Source organism: Anoplopoma fimbria, chromosome 3, assembly GCF_027596085.1.
Source record: "Anoplopoma fimbria isolate UVic2021 breed Golden Eagle Sablefish chromosome 3, Afim_UVic_2022, whole genome shotgun sequence".
NCBI lineage: Eukaryota > Metazoa > Chordata > Actinopteri > Perciformes > Anoplopomatidae > Anoplopoma > Anoplopoma fimbria.
In genome coordinates this window covers 16,408,358-16,431,910 of record NC_072451.1, presented here as the reverse complement: position 1 = coordinate 16,431,910, position 23,553 = coordinate 16,408,358, and the positions used below count along the sequence as shown (strand labels likewise).

Here is a 23,553-nt window from a genome sequence, read left to right as displayed (position 1 = left end):
CTTCAGGAGTGTGCGTGTGCGTGATACTAAAATTCCACTTCACTAATGATTATCGTGTGATGACTGTTGCGTCCACTAGAGGTCGCCCCAAGATCATTGTACAATATCAACATTGTGAAGAACCTGCAAACCCACTGGTACTTCCCAGGGTTGGAGCTCATCTGATACTAAACTTTCATATCAAAACTTAAAAATATATAAAATATTTAAATAAGATATAACAAATCAATGAAAATATAAATTCTACTGTATGTATATGGAAGCCTTCTTAATCATCCTCCATACTTGTCTTATAACTGGACAATTTTTTTTCATAAACAAACTCTAACATTTATTTTTGTAACTTTTGCACAAGTGGCAGTCAGTCCCAATTGCCTTTGAATTCGCGGAATATTTCTCACCGTGATTATAATACATAAATGGCGCGCAGCAACACTATCCAAGCTATTCCTTGCACATAATAATAATAATAATACGTATGTATTGCAAACTTGTAGTCAAGAGGGATGCTCCATGTTACAAGAAAAATAAGAGCGACAAAAGAGTCGCAGCTGGGAAACGCAGTGAATACTCTGATCGGAGACCTTTGGCCCCGCGCAGTGGATTAACATCGAGCTCAGACGACCATCGACAGCCTGACACCTGATAGCTCCAGTATGGCGCACGGTCTGCTTGGGAAGACAGGGATCTGGCGTCGTTAGCTTGGAAGCATGCGGCGGAGAGAGGGGCGCACCTTCAAGAGCAGAAGACCAACGTAAAGCTTTGTCATTAGCGGACTCGTAGTCCTACTGAAAGAGCCTCGCGCGTATCTCGCGCAGCCCCTCAGGCGCATTTCATGGAGATCTGTAGATGGAAAGACCTGCAACGCTGCGGGCTGCTCTCGGCATCTACAGGGATCTATCTTATGTGGAACATGGCGAGAGGGATGAGAGGAGCTCATCTCCTCGCAGTTTTTTTTACCTTTTCAATAACACTTTCCAGGGACGCAGATGGACAAGGAACTTCTGATGACTTGAGAGGTTTTAGGTTGAACCCACCGTATTTCAACCTCGCTGATATTTCTAGTATCTCTGCCACAGCAACCTGCGGCCAGGATGAGGCCGGGACACCGGAATATGAATTATACTGTAAACTTGTCGGAGGACCGAACAACGGACCTCCTACTCAAAATATACAGGTAAGAAAAAGCTGGATACGATCTCACTAAAACTTCCGCGCGTAAAATGAGAATAACAACAACATGCAAACACTGCAATGGGAAATTAAATTATAGTTGGATACACATTGTAAACAGTAAGTTATGTAAAAAAAAAGATATGGCTTAACTTTTGAAAAAAAACTACATTTTGCTGTTTTTATTAATATGCTTCATTGCAAATGTTTGTTCGTGTCTTTGTTAAAGCTCTGCCAATCCTGTCCGTCATAGCCAAGTTGTACAGCTGCCAGAAATAGTTTTACACCATTGTGGTTGTGTTTTTCTAAAGGAAATACACTTTCAAAAGCGGTCTTGTCCCCTCAGGAGTTCTTCTGAAGGGCCCTGCATTACAGCAGTTTGGCATGGGCATGTCTAAACTTAAGATCTGCTTGTGGTTGCAATGTTTTTCATATTTGCATTAGGTTAGTTATTTGTCAGTGCCTGCCTCCATTATAAATCATGCATGTGTTTTTTCTGCAATTATTTGGGTTGTGCATGTCTCTGAATTCCAACAATTTGACACCTTTTAGGGTCAGTTCTGTGACTACTGCAACTCCGTTGACCCCAACAAAGCCCACCCGGTGACCAACGCCATCGATGGGACAGAGCGGTGGTGGCAGAGCCCTCCTCTCTCCAGGGGTCTGGGCTACAACGAGGTGAATGTCACCCTGGACCTTGGGCAGGTGAGATTATCATACCTTACTCTGCTGTGAACAGCTGTTTACCTGCTGCAGCCTGCAGTGTAAATGATGACCGCTGTGTGGTGACAGTAAAATGCAGCACCTGGATGTTACAGAGGGAAGGGAAGGAAAGTTTTCTGCCCTTTTTTTTATACTCTGCTGCTGTGAGATGAGAGATGCCAGTTGTGGGAGCTGGCAGAGCACCGTCATATGTTTTTGCGTCCAATTCTTTTTCATTGTTGTGTTTTGCTGCTGCTTATTTGTTTTGTATATGCTTGGGTGACAGTGGTTTGACTCATGGTGTTTCATTCACAAATATTCCAACAAGTGTTCCACATTTATTTTCAAAATTTTGAGCTTCATCACCTCAGCCAGTAGTGATCATGTGAATAATGTCCCGCAGCTGGATGCTGTTGGGCTCACAATAAAAAAATGTGCACGTCACGCTCAATTATCTACTGAGGGAAAGAGGGGAATTTCTTTTTCTGGATAAGGGATCAGGAGGATGTGAAATAAGAGTGCAGGTGGAGGCCTGGACCTCTTTGTAAGGAGGACCAGTTCTTGAGTAGATGTTTAAGAGAACAACAAAAGAGCTCCTCTTCACACATGTTGCATCTTTGGCTCCCAGTGGGCGCTGTGTCAGACAATGGGTGTGAGCTTTTCTATCTCTATTTTTGGGCAGACTGAGCTGAGCAAAGATCCTACATGGCTAAAGATAGTCCACACTTACAAGAGGATGGACAAACACAGGGCCTGTATGGGATGTCTGGCTAATACGTGGTAATGCTCAGTTTATTTGGGAGCCGGGGAAGTAGCATTATTGTATTATTGCGTGCTAAAAAAAAACTGGCTAGATCTCTGATGGTGACTACCAACCTCACAACAACCTGCCCTCCCTCACAGCAACACCACCACCTCAACCACACACACACACACACACACACACACACACACACACACACACACACACACACACACACACACACACACACACACACACACACACACACACACACACACACACCTGTCACACACATTTTTCTCTTCATGGCATCTGAATCAACCACCAACAGTGCTCACCTGCCATCATTGCATGCCATACGGTTTGTTTTAGCACTCAAATCTTCTGTGAATGGTTCAGAAGAAAACTGACTCTGAGAGAAAATAAGTGTGGCATGCCATGTGTGGGGGCAGATTTGTGATTTACTAATAAGAACTTAATTAGTTGGCAGCTTTACAACCTCTGTTGTATCAAATCAACAAACGCAGCATTCAAGCACTCTTCTATAAATGAAAGAAAAAACCTGAGTTAGATTTTTGTTAGATCTTCCTGAGTTTAATTTAGTGTTTTATTTCACCCTACAAATGTAATCTTGTGTATTAGAAGTGTTCTTTGACTACCCATTTGAAGCTTTGTTAGCTTTGTAGATTTCTTCTTTTCACAGCCACAGGATATATTATGTTTTCAATGAACGATGTGGGCTAGACTGAGCTGAATGGGATCTGTGGTTTCTTTCAACACCAACGCAGGTGGCTGTTCTGCTGTTTTCTATATAGCTCTTAGCAGATATATTAGATAACAGCACAGTTGATGTTTATGTTAAAATGGAGAGGTTCAGAGAGAGAGGCCTTATTGACAGGGCTGTTTCCTGTTTTACTGTATAGAGGATTGTTTGAAGCAAGGTCTACAAAGTTAAAGCTAATCTAATCTGCCTAAAAGTGAACTCAATAGTTAGTCAGAGGAATTGCACCAAAACTGGGCATTTAATACAAACTTTAGCAGCATTTTTAGAAAGAAAACCTTTTTTATTGTTTAGCCATACTAGTTGATCAAGGGATGACAATGTCAGTCTGTCAGTCGGTTGGTCTACCGCTGTCGTCTAGCATGAAATATCTCAAAAACTGTCCGATGAATTTCCATGAAATTTTGTACAGATAGACATTCATTGTCCCCAGAGGACGAATTCTACTGGCTGGTGATCCTCTGACCTTACTTCTAGTGCCACCATGAAGTTGATATTTTTGAGTTTTAGCAAATGTCTCGAGATCTATCAGAGGCATTGCAGAGCATTTTTTGGTACAGACAATTATGTCCCCCTCAGGATTAATTGTAATGACTGTGTTTTTCCCCTGACTTTTCATCTTGCGCCATCTTCAGATCAAAAGTTTAAATTTGTCCAATACTTTTGTTTTTGACTAAAAAGAAGTGACATTCCTAAGTGGTACCACTTTGTGTTGATGGCTTATATCGAATATCGACACGCTTACACGAGACAATGAACATGTTAAAGTGTGTATCTGCTAAAAGTTATTGTGAACATGTTAGCATGCGGATGTTAGCATTTACCTCAAAGAACTGCCTTAGTACAGCGTCACAGAGCAGCTACCAAGGGTGTAGATTTAGTCTTGTTTTCATCCAAGCTACTTATCTTCAAATCTTGGTGCGACTTTCATTAACTAGCCCTAAGGCTGAGTGCTTCTAATTAAACGGTCACTCTCTAAATCGCCTCTTGATAAACCCTATAAGCTCTATGTCTATGGTTAACTGCTCCCTGTTTTTGAGACTTCCTGGCTTGTGACCCCTGACCCGTGACAAATCCCACCTTGAGTCAGGAAATGATCTCAATAATCTTAAATTGGCTTCTTTAGACATAAAGATGGTGTTTGGCATTAATGGCTTGTTTCCTTCCAGAGGAACTGGTTGGAGTGCATTTGAGGTAAAAACATATCTATGATAGCAGAGATCATATCTTCATTGATTTAGACTATAGCAGCTTGCCTTGAATGTGTTTATCTGTCATTTTGTTTCGCTATAGGTCAAGAACCAGCAAAACATTTCTTGACCAAGTGTGTCCACCAAAATACTGGCTACTTTTCCAGGAACTTTTGCCCCTGTTAAACTATTTACAGCGACAGTAGGCAAGCCATTGTTCTGGTAAACATTTACACCGCATATCAGACGGCCAGTCCCTCCTTTTTTCTGGGGAATGTATTTTAGGAGCCCTGACCACATGTGCTTATCTGCCTGAGTGAGCCAGAGTAGACCATGTGAGGCAAACATACCAGGGCTTACTGCTGCCTGTCTCCCATCTGATGAGACTGAGCTGCTTTTGATTGGTCGGCATCAAACACTGAATGTACATCGGTCATTATAGGTTTAAATAAAGTTCTGATTAACTGCTGGATTGATGTTCAAGGCATTTAACTGGTATTATTTTATAAAGGTGAAGATTGTGGATTATTTCTATAGGCAACAGGTGTTTTTTGTGCCGATGATGTGGTAGTGTTTTGTGGCTTTACATGTACTGATTGATCACAGAATATCTTGTTGTTTATCTGTGATTTATACATTATTTGCTCAGCAGGCTAGGATTTCGGACATACATGCTTTTCACTTCGTAGGGGACATGTGAGCACGTGCAAGAAAATTGACATGATCTGATTGGTGCGATGGCCCTGGCACTGCTTATAGTTCTGCAATCTTCAATAGGGAAAACTTCCAAGAACTCAATTTTAGAGACATTCCCCTGGAACCTAATCCCCTCTCTCAGGGGTATACCTCCCGCTGAAGTTGGTTTGAATGTTTTATTTGCAGCCGTCGCCCCCTTTTGTGTTAGAATCCTTCCAGGCGGTATTGTGTGACATCCTTTCTGTGCCCTCAGACTCTCACAAAAGTTTAACCCAGTTAAGCCTCCCTGAAAGTGACCTAGCCCCCTCTTTTCACTCATAAATGGATAGAAATGGAGAGTTGGTGTAATTTGGTGGTGAGAAAGTACTTAGAAAGAAAAAACACACAAACACACAAGCCTCAGACTGAAAACATTCCACTTTCCACTTGTAATCTGGACTCTAACTAACTATACATTCAGATACAACCATGTATGATTCTTGCGTGTGCACTTGTGTATTGCTGCATCCCTCCAAATCATGCAACAGGTGGTTAGCAAATATGTTGAGGCTATAATCCTAATTGAGTCATGTGTTTTTAATATGAGACCTGGGACAAATAATAGATTCACTTGCTGTTGAAAATCTAGCTTATTTTGTTGTATATGCTTGGTAATAAAGATTTGTTCATACAGTGCAGCCGGCTCAGTCCCAGCAGAGAGACAAAACTGGCTGTTAGACATGTCCCTCTCGCTGTAGTGACGATGGAGGTGATGTAAGCGCCTGTCTTTAGCCGGGCCTGCCTGAGGCGCCAGGCCAACCCAGCAGCTATTTACTACTCTGCTAATAGCCACCTCGTGCTAGTTAGCAGTATAGCAGGCTGGCATCACGGGTGACGGTTGAACTGCAGTTCATCCTAAATCTGGAGCTCAGATGTGGCAAAGCTTGTGGGGGTTAACGTGGCATCTATTCACCTTTTTAAGGCTTTGTCATCAATTGAACATGAAAAAGCTTGTGAGTGGTCACATGTTTATCGACGCAGGCATTGGTATGGAATGGGTTAGAGAACAGGAGGTTACCTAGACCCACATGATAGGCCTCCTAATTATGCGAGAGGTGGAAGTAAGTACTGCATTAGTAAAATATTGCAATAGTTCGAACATATTTTTTACTGAAACATTTCAATTTCAAAAAGCTTATATTTTACACTTAATTTTCAATGCTTTTTTTTTTAACCAATTCTAGCAAATTTATTTGAGAGTTAGCATTGCAATCGTTTATGGAAAAAACTAATTTTCCCTCTTGCTTATCAATTTCTGAAAACCTGAACACATTGACGCTGGATACTACACTGTGGATACGCTTAAGGTTCATAATGACATTTCATTGATAGACACCAGTGTAGTGTTCAACGCAGAAAAGCAAACAAACAATGCTTGAGTTGCACCTCAGCCTCTTGCAATGCGAAGTTTGTTAACAAGTAGAACTTTGCACATGCTGTATGTTTTCTTGTCACTTTCGGCCAACTCTTCTTTGTCACCATATAGCCCACCTAATTCTGTCATGGAGACAGAGGAAAATACACCAGACACCCCCTCTCCCCTTCCACCGCCCACCTGTTGCACATAGACAAACAGTTGTACATTGCATTGTTACAAACTGGAGGCCAACTGCTCCACCCCACTGGGCCGCAGTATGCTCTGTCTGGCAGGCCTGATCCGCTCGCTCAGATGGCTTCTATCTGTCTGGATTCTGATCTCACTGTAGATGTAGTCCTCTTGGCTCGTAGGTGCCTGTTGGGTAAAATTTGGGATCAGTGTATTGAATATCTGCTTCTTGATTGCACTTGCTGAAAATTGATTTATTGATGTTAGATTACTATCTTACATCTCCTACCTGTTTATAATCAGTTAAGATTAGATTGAAGGTTTATATGTTATGTACTGTGTCTATACATCTCAACTAGTTAGAAAATCAAATACATGGATTATGAAATAAACAAATAGTAATTTTTGCAGGCCCTTTAGTTTCTGATTGAGAAGGCTGTGAGAAGTTCCTTACCAGTCCATTTTACAGTACACTTCATTTGATTAACACAAAGAGATTATAATTGAGGAGATCCACGTGGCAGGCACGGCAGCAGTAGAAACTGGCAAAAGGGTCACGCAATCAGGCCTTTTCCTTTTTTTTAGATCTTTGGTTTTGCAGTGAGTATGAAACACTCCTCCACAGCTCTATTACCTGAAGCGCAGGCATGTATTCAGTGAAGCAATGCTGCTACAGCTCACACATAAGGGTGCACATTTATCACTCTTGAGCTGTCACACACAGACACCAACTAAGCATTTACTGCCACGGGTCAATAACCCAGAAATGATAACACACATGCAAACACCCAGTGGCCATGAAATGTCAGGGGTGAACAGATTTAGGAGTGGGACTGTGTGAGTTTGTCAAAATTAATTTACACTTTGCAACAAGAAAGGGAAACTGTTAATATGCTATTGTTAAAATACTTTAGACCTTGTATATGTGACACTATTACAGGGGGTCAAGGTCAGGAATTTGAGATGGGAGGAGAGGGCAGAGAGTGTAAGTGTTAAACAGTCCTTACCTGGCACAGCTCAACCCCTGACCTTTTGACACCCACCCACAGCCTCCTACACTAAAAACCTCCTGGCATGACACATTTGTCTAAAGCCGGAGGCTGCAGACGCAGGGCGGAGGATGGCTCTGCTCAAGTGTTATTCCAAGTGTTTTTGCCACTAGCTTGTCAATCTGTTTCATGTCTTTCTACGCCAGTGGAATCCTGCACTGCAGTGCTTAGCATGCCATCACGATATTTCATGCTCCCTGCAAACAATACGTAGGTGCTGGACATATTTCAAGAGTGTGTGTTTAGACTGGCAGGACACAGTTGGAGAGGCAGATCTGAAATTAAGCAAAGCGAAGCCGTGCCAGGACAGGCCTCGACTTCCAAGATCACGCTGTCTGTTTCTCGCTGGGTTTGCTTCCGGAGAATTTTTCTTCATCACTCAGTGAATGGCATCAAGTCAGTGTTAGATACCAGGGTTAATAGCATCACCGCCATCAGGCTAGATGAGAATTGGAGGGACAGTTCACCCCAAAATCAAAAATACATATTCAAGATCTGTGGGTTAGCCTGATTTTGGGATTTTTAGGTGAGCTGTTGTTTTAAGTACAGTTGGACGCAGGAGGTTTACGTTACTATCCAGATCACAGTATTTATACAGTTTTCATAGGAGTGAGATTAAATAAGAGGAAGCGGTTGGTTGGCTTATTTGGGAGTTTTTTGATGAAATTAAGTTAAACATTTTTTAAAGACTTTTCAATTTTAAGTATGTACAGTGTACACAACACTGAACAATATAACCATCGGTGATGTGTTTTATAGTACGGACTGAAAGGGCCATTAAGTACAGAAGTTTGGCATGAAACACTTTTGGCTGTTCGTAGTCATCATATTGGCAACAGTATTTCTAATGATTCCCAGTTCTATTCACCAGTCCACTATGTAAAACATCAACCATTCTGGAAAAAAAAAGGTTGGTTGAATGACATGCAAATGTGCCAGTAGCTAACTCCACAAATCCCCAGACAACATGCATTGTTTAACGAAGCTGCAGCAGAACTGGACCTGATAAGGGGCATTGTTATCCTTCTTGGGACACAGTAGAACATCTTGTAGCTACAATCTTTATGTGTACTGATGACAAGTAGTGGAGATACATTTTCACTGCTGTGCATTGCTGTCCATGACAGGTTCCTGAAAGCAGTGGCATGCCCTGCTTTAGGGGCATTAGGAGGGAAGGGGAATGTGGCGCTATGTTTGGAATCTGAGATGGGACGGCATGCCAGCCAGCACGTCTCTGGCCACCCCTCACCCCTTATTACCCTCCCCCATCTCACTCTCCTGCCTCCCTTTCCCCGGCCCTGCCTTCATGTCATTCCTGCCCGTGTGAACTAAATTTCCCCGTTCCCCAGCAGAACAAGTATATTGATAAAAGGCAGGTCCTCTGGTAAAGCCTTGCTTCTGTTTTTAGCTAGATGACAGCTTTTTTTTGCACATCCTGTTGCATGTGGGTGGAAGGGGACACACCCCATTCAAAGTTGAGGTCAGAAAGAGGCTATTTTATTAATTTACAGATTGTCATTGTTTTGCTCAATGACGACAGGGATTAAAGGGCAGTCAGGATGGCTATTGCAGGCTTTCTGTAACCTTTTGTTGTTTGTTATTTGGGGCCAGACAGTTACCCAGCTGACCTCCGAACCCTCTGCCAATCCATCAACCCAAGAGCTACTTCAACTTCAGGCCCTTCAGGGTTAGGGGGGGATCCATCAAGAGAGTTGTGGATCCATCTTGACACAGTCCATGACTATTTACTTGGCTTTGATGATAAGTGTTAGTATAGCTCCCTGCAGGGGAGAGACAGCAGCCTGAATGTTTCAAATGCTCGCTGTTTTTTTATTTTTTTATCAAGTTGCTGACGAGTGTGGGCCTGCCTTCATGCTCCCTCTCAAAGAGAAGACAGTCTATAGAAATGTCTTTTATTTCAAAAGCACACAATATTTGACGCACAGTTTTCATTCATGACTTCAATCCCGAGGGCAGATACCATAGGTTTGGCAAATATGCCTACTGCACCCTGTTTTTGAAACATGTCACATGTTGCTTTAGTATCCACGCCAGAAGTGAAACTTCATGAGGCTGAAATTGTGTTTCAGCCTCATGAAAATCAAGACAAGAGTGTGGTGGTGAGGCATCGGTGAGGCTTTCTGTTGACACTGCAGGTGTTTCATGCAGGTTGGTGCCACAGGGTTTAAATTCCAAGCCACGCCAATGCCATGCCAGGCCATAACAAAGAAAGCTTTGACTATCACAAATTACCTTTCCATTGAACAATCTTCAATCAAGCAGTCACCCGCTTTTAGGGCTTGATGAGGATGTTGATGAACTGCAAAGGAAACATACTGCTCTGAGCCTGACAGAAAGCTCACTGTTGGCAGAAACAATCATTGGCTTCATTTTCTGCCCTTGTATGGACCGTATATTCTGATGAAAGGTGGAGATAGAGAGTTCAGAGAACAGACGTGGATCATGTGGGCTTAGCTGATGTCTTTTCACTAACCTGGTTGCACCTGCATCACTTTTATTGACTCCATGCTGACAAATGTTGGTGAATTGTTTGCCCTTCGCTGTAGGGCCACACAGTTACCTGCAGGAATAAAAGCTCAGAGCAGGCGGCCTTGGCCTTCATTCAGTGTGATGGCTAAATCCTCATTAAAGTCATTAGATCTGTGGCGATTGTTTGCAGAGATACATTAACCACCAAGCTGATGTTGTGCTCACACAAGAAAGGAAATAAGAGTCCCAGCTGCCAGCCAAGACAGGGGACTTACTTGATAGAGCAAGTTGAGCACAGGAAACTACAGTATAATGCCAAAATCCGCTCAGAGCAGGGACTGCTTTTTGTTTAGCCTGTTCTTTGTGTTCTGCTTCTTAGCTCTTCCATGTGGCGTACATCCTCCTCAAGTTTGCTAATTCACCTCGACCTGACCTCTGGGTGTTGGAACGCTCTGTAGACAACGGGAGAACCTTCAATCCCTGGCAGTATTTTGCACGTAAGTTCACCATGTGATGACTCTTTTTGTAACGTTTTAGATTTTTACACTTCAACACTTCTTGCACACTGCCTCATAAGTTTCACTATGAATCAAATGTTGAAAAATTACGATGGAATTTTTCTCGGGAGTTGGACGCTTAAGCTGCTAACATGTTATCTGCCAGTCCCCCACCCATCATTGATTTTTAAGTAAATCTAGTAAACATGGAAAGTAAATAGTACATCAAATGTAAATATTCTTATGAGTAAATATCTTTGTATATAAGTCTCTGCAATTTTTACGGACTGTACATTTTACATAGTTATCCCTACTTGAAGAAAACGTTTAAGCTTTTTGTATGTTTTACATGGTTGCAGGTATCTCTTCTCAGATGTTGTGTTTGGTATACAAAAAAAAGAGATTGGAAAGTGATTCAAGAGAAATACAGCGCAAAAAATACAACAGCAGCAACCACTCATTATCAGATTCCTGTCAATATCACAAAAAACAGATATGGAGGATTAGCTTGTCTTTGTAATAAACAGTTGTTAAATCATAAGTAGCAGATTTTGTTTTAAAAAAAGGCCTTTTCATGGCAGACATTTTGACTGTATATAGGAAATGCACAGGCGTAACTAACAATGGCCCGCTAAGCCATGCCAGAGAGCCATCATGTAGAGTGCCAGAGCCCCGGAACTGGCACTGCTGAATGGAATGCAGACATTACTGTCGTTATAAATTAAACCTGTGTCATTCTTGCCATGACAAGTTAAAAAAAAGAAAGACCCATTGTGAAGACAGATTACATTTGTTTACTTGCGCACACCGATCACCCTGCTCAAGAATTTAGGAAGTGTGCGTCTTTGTTGGCAGAAATAAAAGAAAATCAAAACAACAGAACATTAAAACTTTAAATTAATTTAAGGATAAATGCCAGGCTTAAAACTTTTATGCTTTGGGGGGGTAGATTTTGTGTTGAAAGTAGCAAGTGGTGGCATGCAGCAAAAGTCAAACTTAATTACCTGGCCTGTAAGTTCCTAGAATTTCTAAAGTACCTGAACTTTATACCTGAATACGTGCTCTAGATTTGCTGGGTTGGCACATTTGAGCAATGATGTCTAATATCCAGGAGGCACCTGCGCACACAGGTTGCCAGTAGACACAGCTGTTACTCATCAGATTTACCATATCAGAGTTTCTCTTCTCTTCTCGACTCTCATGATTCACTCACTAAGCTTTAATGCCTTTAAGCTTTGTTCCTTCGTTCACAAATACTGTAATTGGATGTTACTCTTCCTACAATTGTCCGATTAACAATAGTACAAAAAACACTTATTCTCACACTTAAAATTGAGAAGAATCCATTTCACATAATGCTTGTTCACTGCCTTCTGAGTCTAATTTGGTTTATAAATACAATGTATTTTGGCAGCTGACTTTTAAACATCAGATGAGTCTTAGTTTAAAGCAAGCACCTGAACACGACAACTGGCAATGTTTCATGAACTATGTATTATATTTATTGGCAAAAGAGAGTAGCTTTACAGAAGTCATCCATGTGGTAATATTGTTGTCTCAACAATTAAATGAAAAATGAATGAAATATGAAGTGAGAGGTTAACTGGCTTTTAATTATTGTTATTTATTTATTTTTGCAGACTCAAAGCGTGAGTGTATTGAAAAGTTCGGAAAGCAGCCCAATGCTCGTATAGTACACGATGATGACCAGCTCTGCACCACAGAATACTCACGGACCGTCCCTTTGGAGAACGGAGAGGTATAATATCATATTAAACTAAACCCAAATTGCTACATTTTATGAGGTTTCAAAAACAATCATGTGAGATAAATAAATTTGTGTTGTCCAGATTGTGGTGTCTCTGGTCAACGGTCGGCCGGGGTCCAAAAACTTCACCTACTCGCCAGTGCTGCAAGACTTCACAAAGGCCACCAACATCCGCCTGCGCTTCCTCCGCACCAGCACCCTGCTGGGCCACCTGATCGCCAAGGCCCAGAGAGATCCCACCGTCACACGCAGGGTGAGGCACACACTGTACAACCTCACACAAAGGTGTCATGCTGGCAGACTCTTGTTTCCCATTTGGACAAGCCACATTTTAAACTCAGCAGCACCTACCCTCCAGTTTCCATTTTTGCTGACACAAACACACCCAGATCTGTCTGTCCAGTCATCATGGTAGTTCATTTTATAGAGGCCACTAGGACTGGCTTGGACAGCTCCACCAGGCTGTAGATGCACAATATGGCACTTCTCCTTGCAGCAGTAAAATATATGTAAAAAAAGCGTAGTGACTTAAGATATCCTGTAACATGACTCTGAGGAAATTGTATTAAGTAAATCTCTTGAAGACTTCCAGGAATGTATCCTCAAGATTTACATCCAAAACGGCTCTTGGATTTGTCTTTATTAGACATGCTGAGAATAAATCAATGATGTCAACTGTTGCTTCTTATCTTATCACTTCTTTATAATGCACTGATTCACCCCATAAGACTAGCCCCAGCTCATGGTTTAACCAGTCAACATGTGTGACTCACTTGTGCTGCCAAGCAAAGCCAGACATTTGTTCTGGTGTGGGTGATTTTGCTGAAACACTGCTGTTAATTTGAAACGTAGCTGGTGATAACATTTTCCCTATTTGTTGACAGTATTACTATAGTATCAAAGACATCAGCATTGGTGGACGCTGTGTTTGTCATGGGCATGCACAGGTGTGTGCTGGGGGGCGTTACCAGGACAACCCAAACAGGTTAGTAATGGTCTTCATCTTCAGGCTATAAATATTTGAAACAATACTTTTGTGTGGAAACTTCTGGTTGAATTTTCATCACTCATTAATAATAACCTGAACCGGTTCGTTATAAACATTTTAAAAGTCAATTCTAAAGTAAAACATCACCCAGTAAATTTTATTTTATTCATTAACTGAGCTGAATGGTCTTTTGGTACAATGGCCCCTTGTGTATAAACAGTGTACTGAGATGACTGAATGCTGAAAGCATAGAGACTAAGACCACAAAGATGCTGCTAATCTAGTGATTTCAGTGATAGTGAATTGTTTTTGAGGAAGGACAATTACCTCATATGTTTGTACATTGACATCACCATTGTAAGGGGCAGCAGATCATTTTAGTTACTTTGTTTACTGGCAGTGATGTTGTAAGTAGTTGGTTAAAAAGGCAAGATATGTGATAAAGTCCTGCTTTGAACCACTGCTGGCCTTTGTATTATGACCAGCTAAACAACAGAACAACAGAGCATTCATTCATTGTGTTTAGTTGTTTGCATTTAAATGAATCTTCCTGATGGCAAAAAGCTGCTCCTCACAATAGTTTTCTATAAAAAATGGATCAAATGAATATGAATAATGTCAAAAGTGTTGCTTGGAGTGGCGAACACACCGATAATTGTCACCTGGCTCATTGTGTTGGTTTTACCCCAGCGCACAGCTGCTGCCCACAAGTTGTAAAAAAAAATAAAAATGAATGAAGCTCTAAAGAAAGTTCTGGGGTTTCGGCTAGCAAATAAAAATCTGAGCATCACTAAATCCAGGTGTCTCCTGTTATCTGTAGACTCCAGTGTGAGTGCCAACACAACACCTGCGGTGAGTCATGTGACCGCTGCTGCCCTGGCTTTAACCAGAAGACATGGCTTGTGGCCACTGCTGACAGCCCCAACGAGTGTCATGGTAAGTGTGCATGTACAGTGGTTCCGTGTGTAAACAGAACCGCACTTTGCAACTCCCCATGCTGCTGGCATCTTGAGTTACGGCCCCCAAAGTGGACTGAAGCGTCCTCTTGCCTCTGATATTCAAGCCCTGTTGTGGATGCCCTGTTATGGTGTTGTAGAGAGCTTCAGTGAAGAGTTGAGATGACATTCCTCATATGGTATGTATAATGAACAGCACGATGCACAACTAGCTCCGGGATAACAGCTTTTTATTGTCAGATTAGCCAGCTAGTGAGCCGGCTAGTCCTGGCCACGCCAGCCTACCAGAGAGTCCGCCAGGCCAGCTTATTGGCGAGCCAGCCAGTCAGCCAGGAGAGCCCGTGTCAGCTGGAATCTAATTGCTTTGGACTGTTGACAAATTTTCCCTTCATGAAAAATGACCTTGCATCAGCCACTAAAGACAGAGAAAGATGAAGTAGACTCTATAACCAGTGCACTCGTGCAGTGGAAATTCACCCTAACCATTCATAAACATTAATGAGACACAGGGGTGGTATACAGGAAGAGGATGTGCCTTTAATTATTAATTAATTAAAGGCACAATTTTATAGTTTCTCTTCATACTTAATAGCCAGACTTAAAACTCCTTTTTTGGGGAATGAGTAGCTTAAGGTGCTTAAATACAGACAGGGGAGTGAGAGGTTATTTGCTTAAGCCTATAGAATAATTGTGTGTGTGTGTGTGTGTGTGTGTGTGTGTGTGTGTGTGTGTGTGTGTGTGTGTGTGTGTGTGTGTGTGTGTGTGTGTGTGTGTGTGTGTGTCTGTCTGTCTCTCTCGGGGGTTTCCTCCTTAGCCTGCCAGTGTTTCTCCCATGCCTTTGACTGTTATTACGACCCAGAGGTGGAAAAGAGGAGAGCAAGTTTAGACACCTTTGGAAGGTACGACGGAGGAGGAGTGTGCATCAACTGTCAGGTATGAAATGCATGTCGAGTCTAAACTAATTCCTGTGTGTGCATGTATGTGGTGTTTGCAGGGGAGGGAGATATTAAAACATGTCATGTTGTCTGTGTGTATCTTCATGGAGGATTTGATAGCACACCATTTTTGGCTTGTGTGGCAAAACAACCTTTTTTCCATTTACACACTTTTCTCATACTATTCCAAGAAATAGATTTTATCTTGTTTTCTTTGTTCATAATAAAGTTATTTTAATGTAATGTTAATATGATATCCCTCTGGAATATGATACGGATGCAGAGAGTGTATAAAAGCATTGCGACTCGTCAAATAGGACTCTTGTGCTCATATTTTATTCTTCCTGTTCAATTATGGATGAGTTGTGGCTCACACATTATTTGTGTGTTCTTCTTAAGCACAACACTGCTGGAGTGAACTGTGAGCGATGCCTTGAAGGTTTCTACAGACCTTATGGCGTTCCTCCTGAGTCTCCAACTGGATGCATACGTGAGTTGCATTTTCTGTATTTGTCCCCTTGATTTAATGTTACATTGATTGCCAGATATTCCATTCGACTTATTTTAGTCCTTTATTTTTAGATTGATATTGGTTCTAGTTTATTGGTACTTGGGGGCAGATATGGATTTGAATGATTGTTGTGTGTGTGCGTGTTCTGCATTCTGTTTTCATTTTGTATCTCTAGACATATGGATGTGGAAATAATATTAAGAAAACAAATATCGAAATTCTTCAGATACCAGTTCAGATCAGTTCCTGCATCTGCTTTAATTAATGCAATATAAGCATATTACGAAAATATAACTTGTTAGGGTTGAACTGTCAAATGTCCAGGCTAACGCTGTAGATCGGTTTTTGGAACTAAATTATGTCTCACCATGTAGGTATTTGATCCGCAGTATATATGACAAGCAAGTGAAGCCAAAACAGTGTTATATCAAAGAGAGGTTTCTTGTTAGAGACAGACACAAATGGCACCATTGCAAGCACCACTGGCACCAGCGCTTGTATTATTGCTAAACTGGGCTCCGCTCTTGTTTATAGTACTTTAATGGTCCAGGGCTGTTCCTTGCCATATAAATAGCTGCCAGTTGTGTTTGCCCATTAGAAAGTATTGGAATTAAACTGGTTGCCCTTAGCGCTTTGAAAAGTAAGCCATACAATCTACAAATTCAATTAAGTCATCTGTGCAGAGGAAGGTGTTCGTTTTGGCAAAAGTTGAGTCATTAAAGGTTCAGTACTATTATATTTATTATATTCTGGGGCTCCAGTACCAAATGTTGTTTCAAAAGCCAAGAATCTTTTAGGTTTTTAAAATACCTTAATCCTGGACCAGCAAATGAATGGAGAGGTCGGTCTATTCCTGAGAAAATAGAAAAAATAGAATAACAGAAATTGACAAAGAAATATGCAACCCCACCAGCCTGCAGGTGTGATGAAAGGACTACAGCCGGCTGTGAAATGGAGTCTGGAAGGTGTATCTGCAAGCCACAATTTGCTGGAGAAAACTGTGACCGATGTGCTGATGGATATTATTACTACCCTCAGTGCATTCGTAAGTTTTCTTTTTTTTTGTGTTATAACATACTGGATACCCAGTTTACCTTTACCATTACCCTTTTCCCTTTGAATCATGGACAGAGAAAACTTTGATGAAATGTCTTTATTTTGGAGCTCAGTGTCTACACAGTCAGGTGAAACTGAATCCAATCTTTGACGTCTGGAATCAGTTTCATGTTTACTCTTTTTTAGACTTCTGTGTTTCATTCAGTTTTCCCCCTGAGGGAAGTATCCCTTTAATGCAGGAGGATGACATGCTACAGTATTGACTAACATGCTCTAAACCGATAGACTCAGATTATAGACACACAAAAGAGAGTTTCCCCATCATATCTCATTCTGATCTGGCTACAGAGTCTGCCAGGACGTAGAGATAAGCCACCCAGTCTTTCATCTTTATGAGTAGGCCCGTTTTTTTCTCCCAGTCTGTGACTGACATAAGTCTTTTTTTAAATCTGTAATATGCCCCCAGCGTGTGTTATTTTTCTTATGTCATATAAACGTGAATTTAAGTGTAAAAAAATCCGACTTGCCATTTTATGAGCATTAGATAGATTTATTACTAGAAGTTATTATTAAAACTTGGTCTCTCATCACCAGACTGGAAGCACAGACAAACTAGTCCAAACACGCTGTCATTAGTACGCTGTCTGGGTTTCAAGGGATTATTTCCTGCCGTTTTGTGTCACTATTTGAAATTTCTACAACTTGTATTTGCAATGCAGTAGATCCAAGTCAGTTTGGTTTTCTGTCCTAATAAAGGATTATCTTATCTTATCTTATCTTTATTGGTAGTACAGGGCTATGGTTCTTTACATTTAGGGATCACAGTATTAAAGGAATGTTTTGACCCTTTTTTATTCATTTATTTATTTGACAGGGTCAAAGCATGTTAATGAGTCAGTGTAAAATGCAAGATTCAAACACGCCAGTGTTAAGAATAATGCAAATTTACATCCATAGTAACAAAGACAGAAACATTACACTTTGGAAAATACCCTTATTTGGACTCCTGCCCAAAGTTAGATGAGAGGATTAATATTTCTCTCAAGAAAATGACCAAACATATAAATTCCAAAGTGTTGAACCATTCCTTTAATGATGTTTGCCTCTAACTGCATTGCGTTTTCTTGGTATGATTTTTAATCCATCCATCCATCCATCCATCCATCCATCTCCTTCCGCTTATCCGGGGCCGGGTCGCGGGGGCAGCAAGCTAAGGAGGGTCCTCCAGACGTCCTTCTCCCCAGCAACACTTTCCAGCTCCTCCTGGGGAACCCCGAGGCGTTCCCAGGCCAGACGAGATATATAATCTCTCCAGCGTGTTCTGGGTCTACCCCGGGGCCTCTTACCAGTTGGACGTGCCTGGAAAACCTCTAAAGGGAGGCGTCCAGGAGGCATCCTGATCAGATGCCCGAGCCACCTCAGCTGGCCCCTTTCGACACGAAGGAGCAGCGGCTCTACTCCGAGCTCCCTCCGGATGTCTGAGCTCCTCACCCTATCTCTAAGGCTGAGCCCAGCCACCCTACGAAGGAAGCTCATTTCGGCCGCTTGTATTCGCGATCTCATTCTTTCGGTCACTACCCAAAGCTCATGACCATAGGTGAGGGTTGGAACGTAGATGGACTGGTAAATCGAGAGCTTTGCCTTACGGCTCAGCTCCTTCTTCACCAAAACGGTCCGGTACAACGCCCGCATCACTGCTGACGCTGCACCGAACCGCCTGTCCATCTCCTGCTCCATTTTACCCTCACTCGTGAATAAGATCCCAAGATACTTGAACTCCCTCGCTTGGGGCAGTGACTCACTCCCAACCCAGAGGGTGCAATCCACCGTTTTCCGGAAGAGAACCATGGCCTCAGACTTGGAGGTACTGACTCTCATCCCGACCGCTTCACACTCGGCTGTGAACCGCCCCAGTGCGTGCTGAAGGTCACGTTCTGAAGAAGCCAACAGAACCACATCATCTGCAAAAAGCAGGGATGTGATTCTGAGGTCCCCAAACCGGAAACTCTCCTCCCCCGGCTGCGCCTTGAAATCCTGTCCATGAAAATCACAAACAGGATTTGTGACAATGGGCAGCCCTGGCGGAGGCCAACACGCACTGGGAACAAGCTCGACTTTGTGCCGAGTATCCGGACACAGCTCTCACTTTGGTCATACAAGGACCGAATGGCTCGTAGTAACGAACCAGGTACCCCATATTCCCGCAGTACCCCCACAGGACTCCCCGAGGGACACGGTCGAAGGCCTTCTCCAAGTCCACAAAACACATGTAGACTGGATGAGCAAACTCCCATGCACCCTCCAACAGACCTGCAAGGGTAAAGAGTTGGTCCGCTGTTCCACGTCCAGGACGGAATCCGCATTGCTCCTCCTGAATCCGAGGTTCGACAATCGGACGGAGCCTCCTTTCCAGCACCCTGGAGTAAACTTTCCCGGGAGGCTGAGCAGTGTGATACCCCTATAATTGGAGCACACTCTCCGGTCCCCCTTTTGAAAATGGGAACCACCACCCCGGTCTGCCACTCCACAGGCACTGTACCCGACTTCCACGCGACAGTGAAGAGACGTGTCAACCAAGACAGCCCAACAATGTCCAGAGCCTTTAGCATCTCCGGTCGAATCTCATCCACTCCTGGCGCTTTGCCACTGAAGAGCTTTTTAACTACCTCAACGACCTCCGCCAGGCATATGGACGAGACTTCCCCTGAGTCTTCAGACTCTGCCTCTTCCACAGAGGACGTGTTGGTCGGGTTCAGGAGTTCCTCAAAGTGTTCTTTCCACCGCTCGACAATATCCCCAGTCCGGGTCTGCATCCCCCCCTGCTGAGCACAGCCTGAGAAAAGCCCTGTTTCCCCTTTCTGAGTCGTCTCACGGTTTGCCAGAACTTCCTTGAGGCCATTCGAAAGTCCTTCTCCATGGCCTCGCCGAACTCCTCCCACACCCGGGTTTTTGCCTCAGCAACCGCCGCAGCTGCAGCCCTTCTGGCCAACCGGTACCTGCCTGCTGATTCAGGAGACCCTCGGCCAACCAAGCCCGAAAGGCCTCCTTCTTCAGCTTGACGGCCTCCTTCACCGCTGGTGTCCACCAGCGGGTTCTTGGATTGTCGCCACGACAGGCACCGATCGCCTTCCGACCACAACTCCTAGCAGCAGCTTCCACAATGGAGGATTTGAACATGGCCCACTCGGATTCCATGTCCCCAGCCTCCCCCGGGATGCATGAGAAATTATTCCGGAGGTGGGAGTTGAAGACCTTGCGGACAGGATCCTCAGCCAGACGTTCCCAGTTCACCCTCACTACACGTTTGGGTTTACCGGGTCTGTCCGGCAGCCTCCCCGCCACCTGATCCAACTCACCACCAGGTGGTGATCAGTTGACAGCTCTGCTCCTCTCTTCACCCGAGTGTCCAAGACATACGGCCGCAGGTCTGATGACACAACTACAAAGTCGATCATAGACCTTTGGCCTAGGGTGTTCTGGTACCAAGTACACTTATGAACCTCCCTATGCTCAAACATGGTGTTTGTTATGGACAGTCCATGACTAGCACAGAAGTCCAACAACAAAGCACTACTCGGGTTCAGATCGGGCAGGCCGTTCCTCCCAATCACACCCCTCCAGGTTTCTCCATCGTTACCCACGTGAGCGTTGAAGTCTCCCAGAAGAACTATGGAGTCCCCAGTCTGCGCCCTTTCCAGAACACCACCCAAGGACTCCAAGAAGGCCGCGTACTCCGAACTGCCGTTTGGTGCATAGGCACAAACAACAGTCAGAGACTTTCCTCCTGCGATTCCCAGTCGCAGAGAGGTGACCCTCTCGTTCTCCGGGGAGAACTCCAGAACAGCGGCGCTCAGCCGGGGGCTTGTGAGTATCCCCACACCCGCCCGGCGCCTCTCACCCTGGGCAACTCCGGAAAAGGAAAAAGTCCAGCCCCTCTCCAGGAGTTTGGTTCCAGAACTGGTGCTATGCGTGGAGGTGAGCCCAACTATATCTAGTTGGTAGCGTTCCACCTCCCGCACCAGCTCCGGTTCCTTCCCCGCCAGCTCCCCTACCAGGTCTGGCTCCAGGAGGGTGCCCCGGTTTCCCTATTCCGGACGAGGTGCCACAACCTTGTATCGTCCGATTCATTGAGGTTTTGTGAATCGCTCTTAGTCTGACCCCTCCCCCGAGACCACTTTGCCTTGGGAGACCCTACCAGGAGCTATTGCCCCCGACAACACAGCTCTCAGGATCACTGGGGCACACAAACCCCTCCACCACGATAAGGTGGCGATTTTTAATGTGAGTTTTAAATAAAATAAATTCTCCACTGCGATGAATAAAGTTGACAATTGGGGTTTTACTTGACTTCACATATTGCCATCAGCGGATGTCTTAATTTAATGTATTTCCTTTGCAATCAGGATATCCCGTATACCAGACGACCACCAAATCCCCTGCAGGACCTTGTGTGGGTAAGTTAAATCAACAAGACTTTGCAGTGTCTCGTACCACAATTTAGCTTAATCTTTAAAAACAATCATTAAAAATGCTGTTACTGTTGATCCTCTATATTTACCCATCCCTTTTCCTTTCTCTCCGTACAGGGCCCACTGCTTGCCCTCTCGGTTATTTCGGCTCACCCAGCTGTCAGCGTGAGTGTGATTATACCTGATATGTTGTGCTGCTATCGAGGTGTTTACACACCTATGCTACGATAATTGCTTTTTTTGCTTCATCTCATTTGCTTTTACTGTATCAAAAAAAAAGAAGAAAAAACGTCTGAAACTGTATCCTCTTGAAGAGCTTTTTTACAGGGCACGCCTTTACTTTTTAGACAACTGAGTCACATTTATTACAGGCAGCCCAGGTTGTTTAAAAGGGCTTTAGAGGACCATGTAAGGCACCACGGGTTTTTGGCAGTCTAATCTTGAGAACATGTGGTAGGGGTCAGTCAAGAAAGGCTTGATGTATAAAGGCACAGCTAAAGGTCATCTAATGTTTATAGGCCTTATGAAAACAGAGCTGGGAGTATATTATGATTGGGTTTAATGGGACGTCTGTAATGCTTAATAGTTTGATATATTGTCAGAATGAGTAATTCTGCTGCTCACTGACAACAGAACTCTCGCAATTGTTGCGTTAAACACACTGATGGTCCTAAATAATCATGTCCATCAGTGGGGATTAAAGTTCAAGTGGTCGCCATCCTTTTCTGGATAGCAATAGTCAGTTGGGACTGTGAGAACGAACCAGTCTATTATTAGTTATGGCCCATGTTCGAAATTCCCATTTCTGGTTTCCTCCAAGCTGGGAAACCCATTATTGGAAATATGGCATTTCTATTAAAAAACGACCTTTAGCCCTGTCTTATTAATCAGAGAATGTAGGCAAACAATAACTTCAATGTGTCTTTCATCCTGTGAGCTGACTGAGAAGGAATTTTTATCATCAGCCTTCCAAAAGCTGATTTTAATGTTTTGGAGCTGCTTAGGGGCAAAGAAAACGGTGGGAGTCTCTCTGGTGGCTGTCTCTCTGGTGGCTGTCCTGTCTGAGTGCCAAGTCCATTCACTTACCAATACCAGGGGAAAAGTTTGGCAAGACGTTGGCACCAGTGTAGCCGTACCACTGTGTGCCATCATATGAGAATCGTTCAACCGACAGAAGTATTTATCATTCCCTGTAATTCTGCTGCTGGGTCGAGGAAAGAACTCTGGCTCATTTAAAAGCGAACTTCAGGGTTCAACAGGGTTACTCATTTGGATTTCTATTCGTTTGGATTTAATGTTAATACTTTTATTGTTAAAATAAACCTTTCTAATGTGTTTGTGCACAGAGTGTATATGTGACTACAGAGGGACAGCGTACGGGGTGTGCGATGCTACAGGCCGCTGCCTGTGCCGTCAGGATGTGGAGGGGGAGCGATGCGACCGCTGTCGACCAGGGTACCACTCCTTCCCAAACTGCCAGGGTGAGAAATAATCACCATGCCACTGGGCATTCAGTGGGACCTGTATGAATTATGAAACATGGCTTTTAAGCCACAAGACGTTAATGTTGATGTTAACAAAGACGTCATGCTAGAAAATGAAATCGGGATTTGTTTTCACATGGCAGCGTAGCCAGTGGTGATATTTTGGACTAATTACTGACAGTTAAACAGCAAGTGTGCCAAGAATTTTCAACAGTTTGTCTAGCAAGTTTGTGCTTTATTGTTACACAAAAAGTGTCCCCTTGTTTGCATTAACCTGCTTGCACTAGATTCTGGAAGAAAGTACATTTCGAGCAGGTATAGGTTTTTTGCCATTTTAAAGTCTAAGCATAAGACTTTTGTCAACCATGGGACCCTAACATGACCCTCCTGAGAAGCCCAGACCAACAGAGTCTATTTCATCTGATCATAAGCTTATGTAATTTTAACAATTACACGCTGTTTACATAAATTATTGTTTTTA

The 23,553-nt window shown here is 43.3% G+C and overlaps 1 protein-coding gene across 1 annotated transcript in view; it reads left to right on the top strand.

Annotated features, from left to right (window-relative positions):
• The first annotated feature begins 913 nt into the window (after positions 1-913).
• LOC129113837 (laminin subunit alpha-3-like) overlaps positions 914-23,553 on the top strand; it is a 54,604-nt gene continuing 31,964 nt past the window's right edge. The window contains exons 1-13 of the mRNA XM_054626315.1: positions 914-1,177; positions 1,726-1,878; positions 10,788-10,905; positions 12,546-12,664; positions 12,756-12,926; positions 13,558-13,658; positions 14,482-14,597; positions 15,432-15,550; positions 15,952-16,042; positions 16,977-17,108; positions 21,523-21,573; positions 21,706-21,753; positions 22,935-23,069. Of these exons, the coding sequence (XP_054482290.1) occupies positions 914-1,177; positions 1,726-1,878; positions 10,788-10,905; positions 12,546-12,664; positions 12,756-12,926; positions 13,558-13,658; positions 14,482-14,597; positions 15,432-15,550; positions 15,952-16,042; positions 16,977-17,108; positions 21,523-21,573; positions 21,706-21,753; positions 22,935-23,069 (1,618 nt within the window). The remainder of the gene's footprint in view (positions 1,178-1,725; positions 1,879-10,787; positions 10,906-12,545; positions 12,665-12,755; positions 12,927-13,557; positions 13,659-14,481; positions 14,598-15,431; positions 15,551-15,951; positions 16,043-16,976; positions 17,109-21,522; positions 21,574-21,705; positions 21,754-22,934; positions 23,070-23,553) is intronic.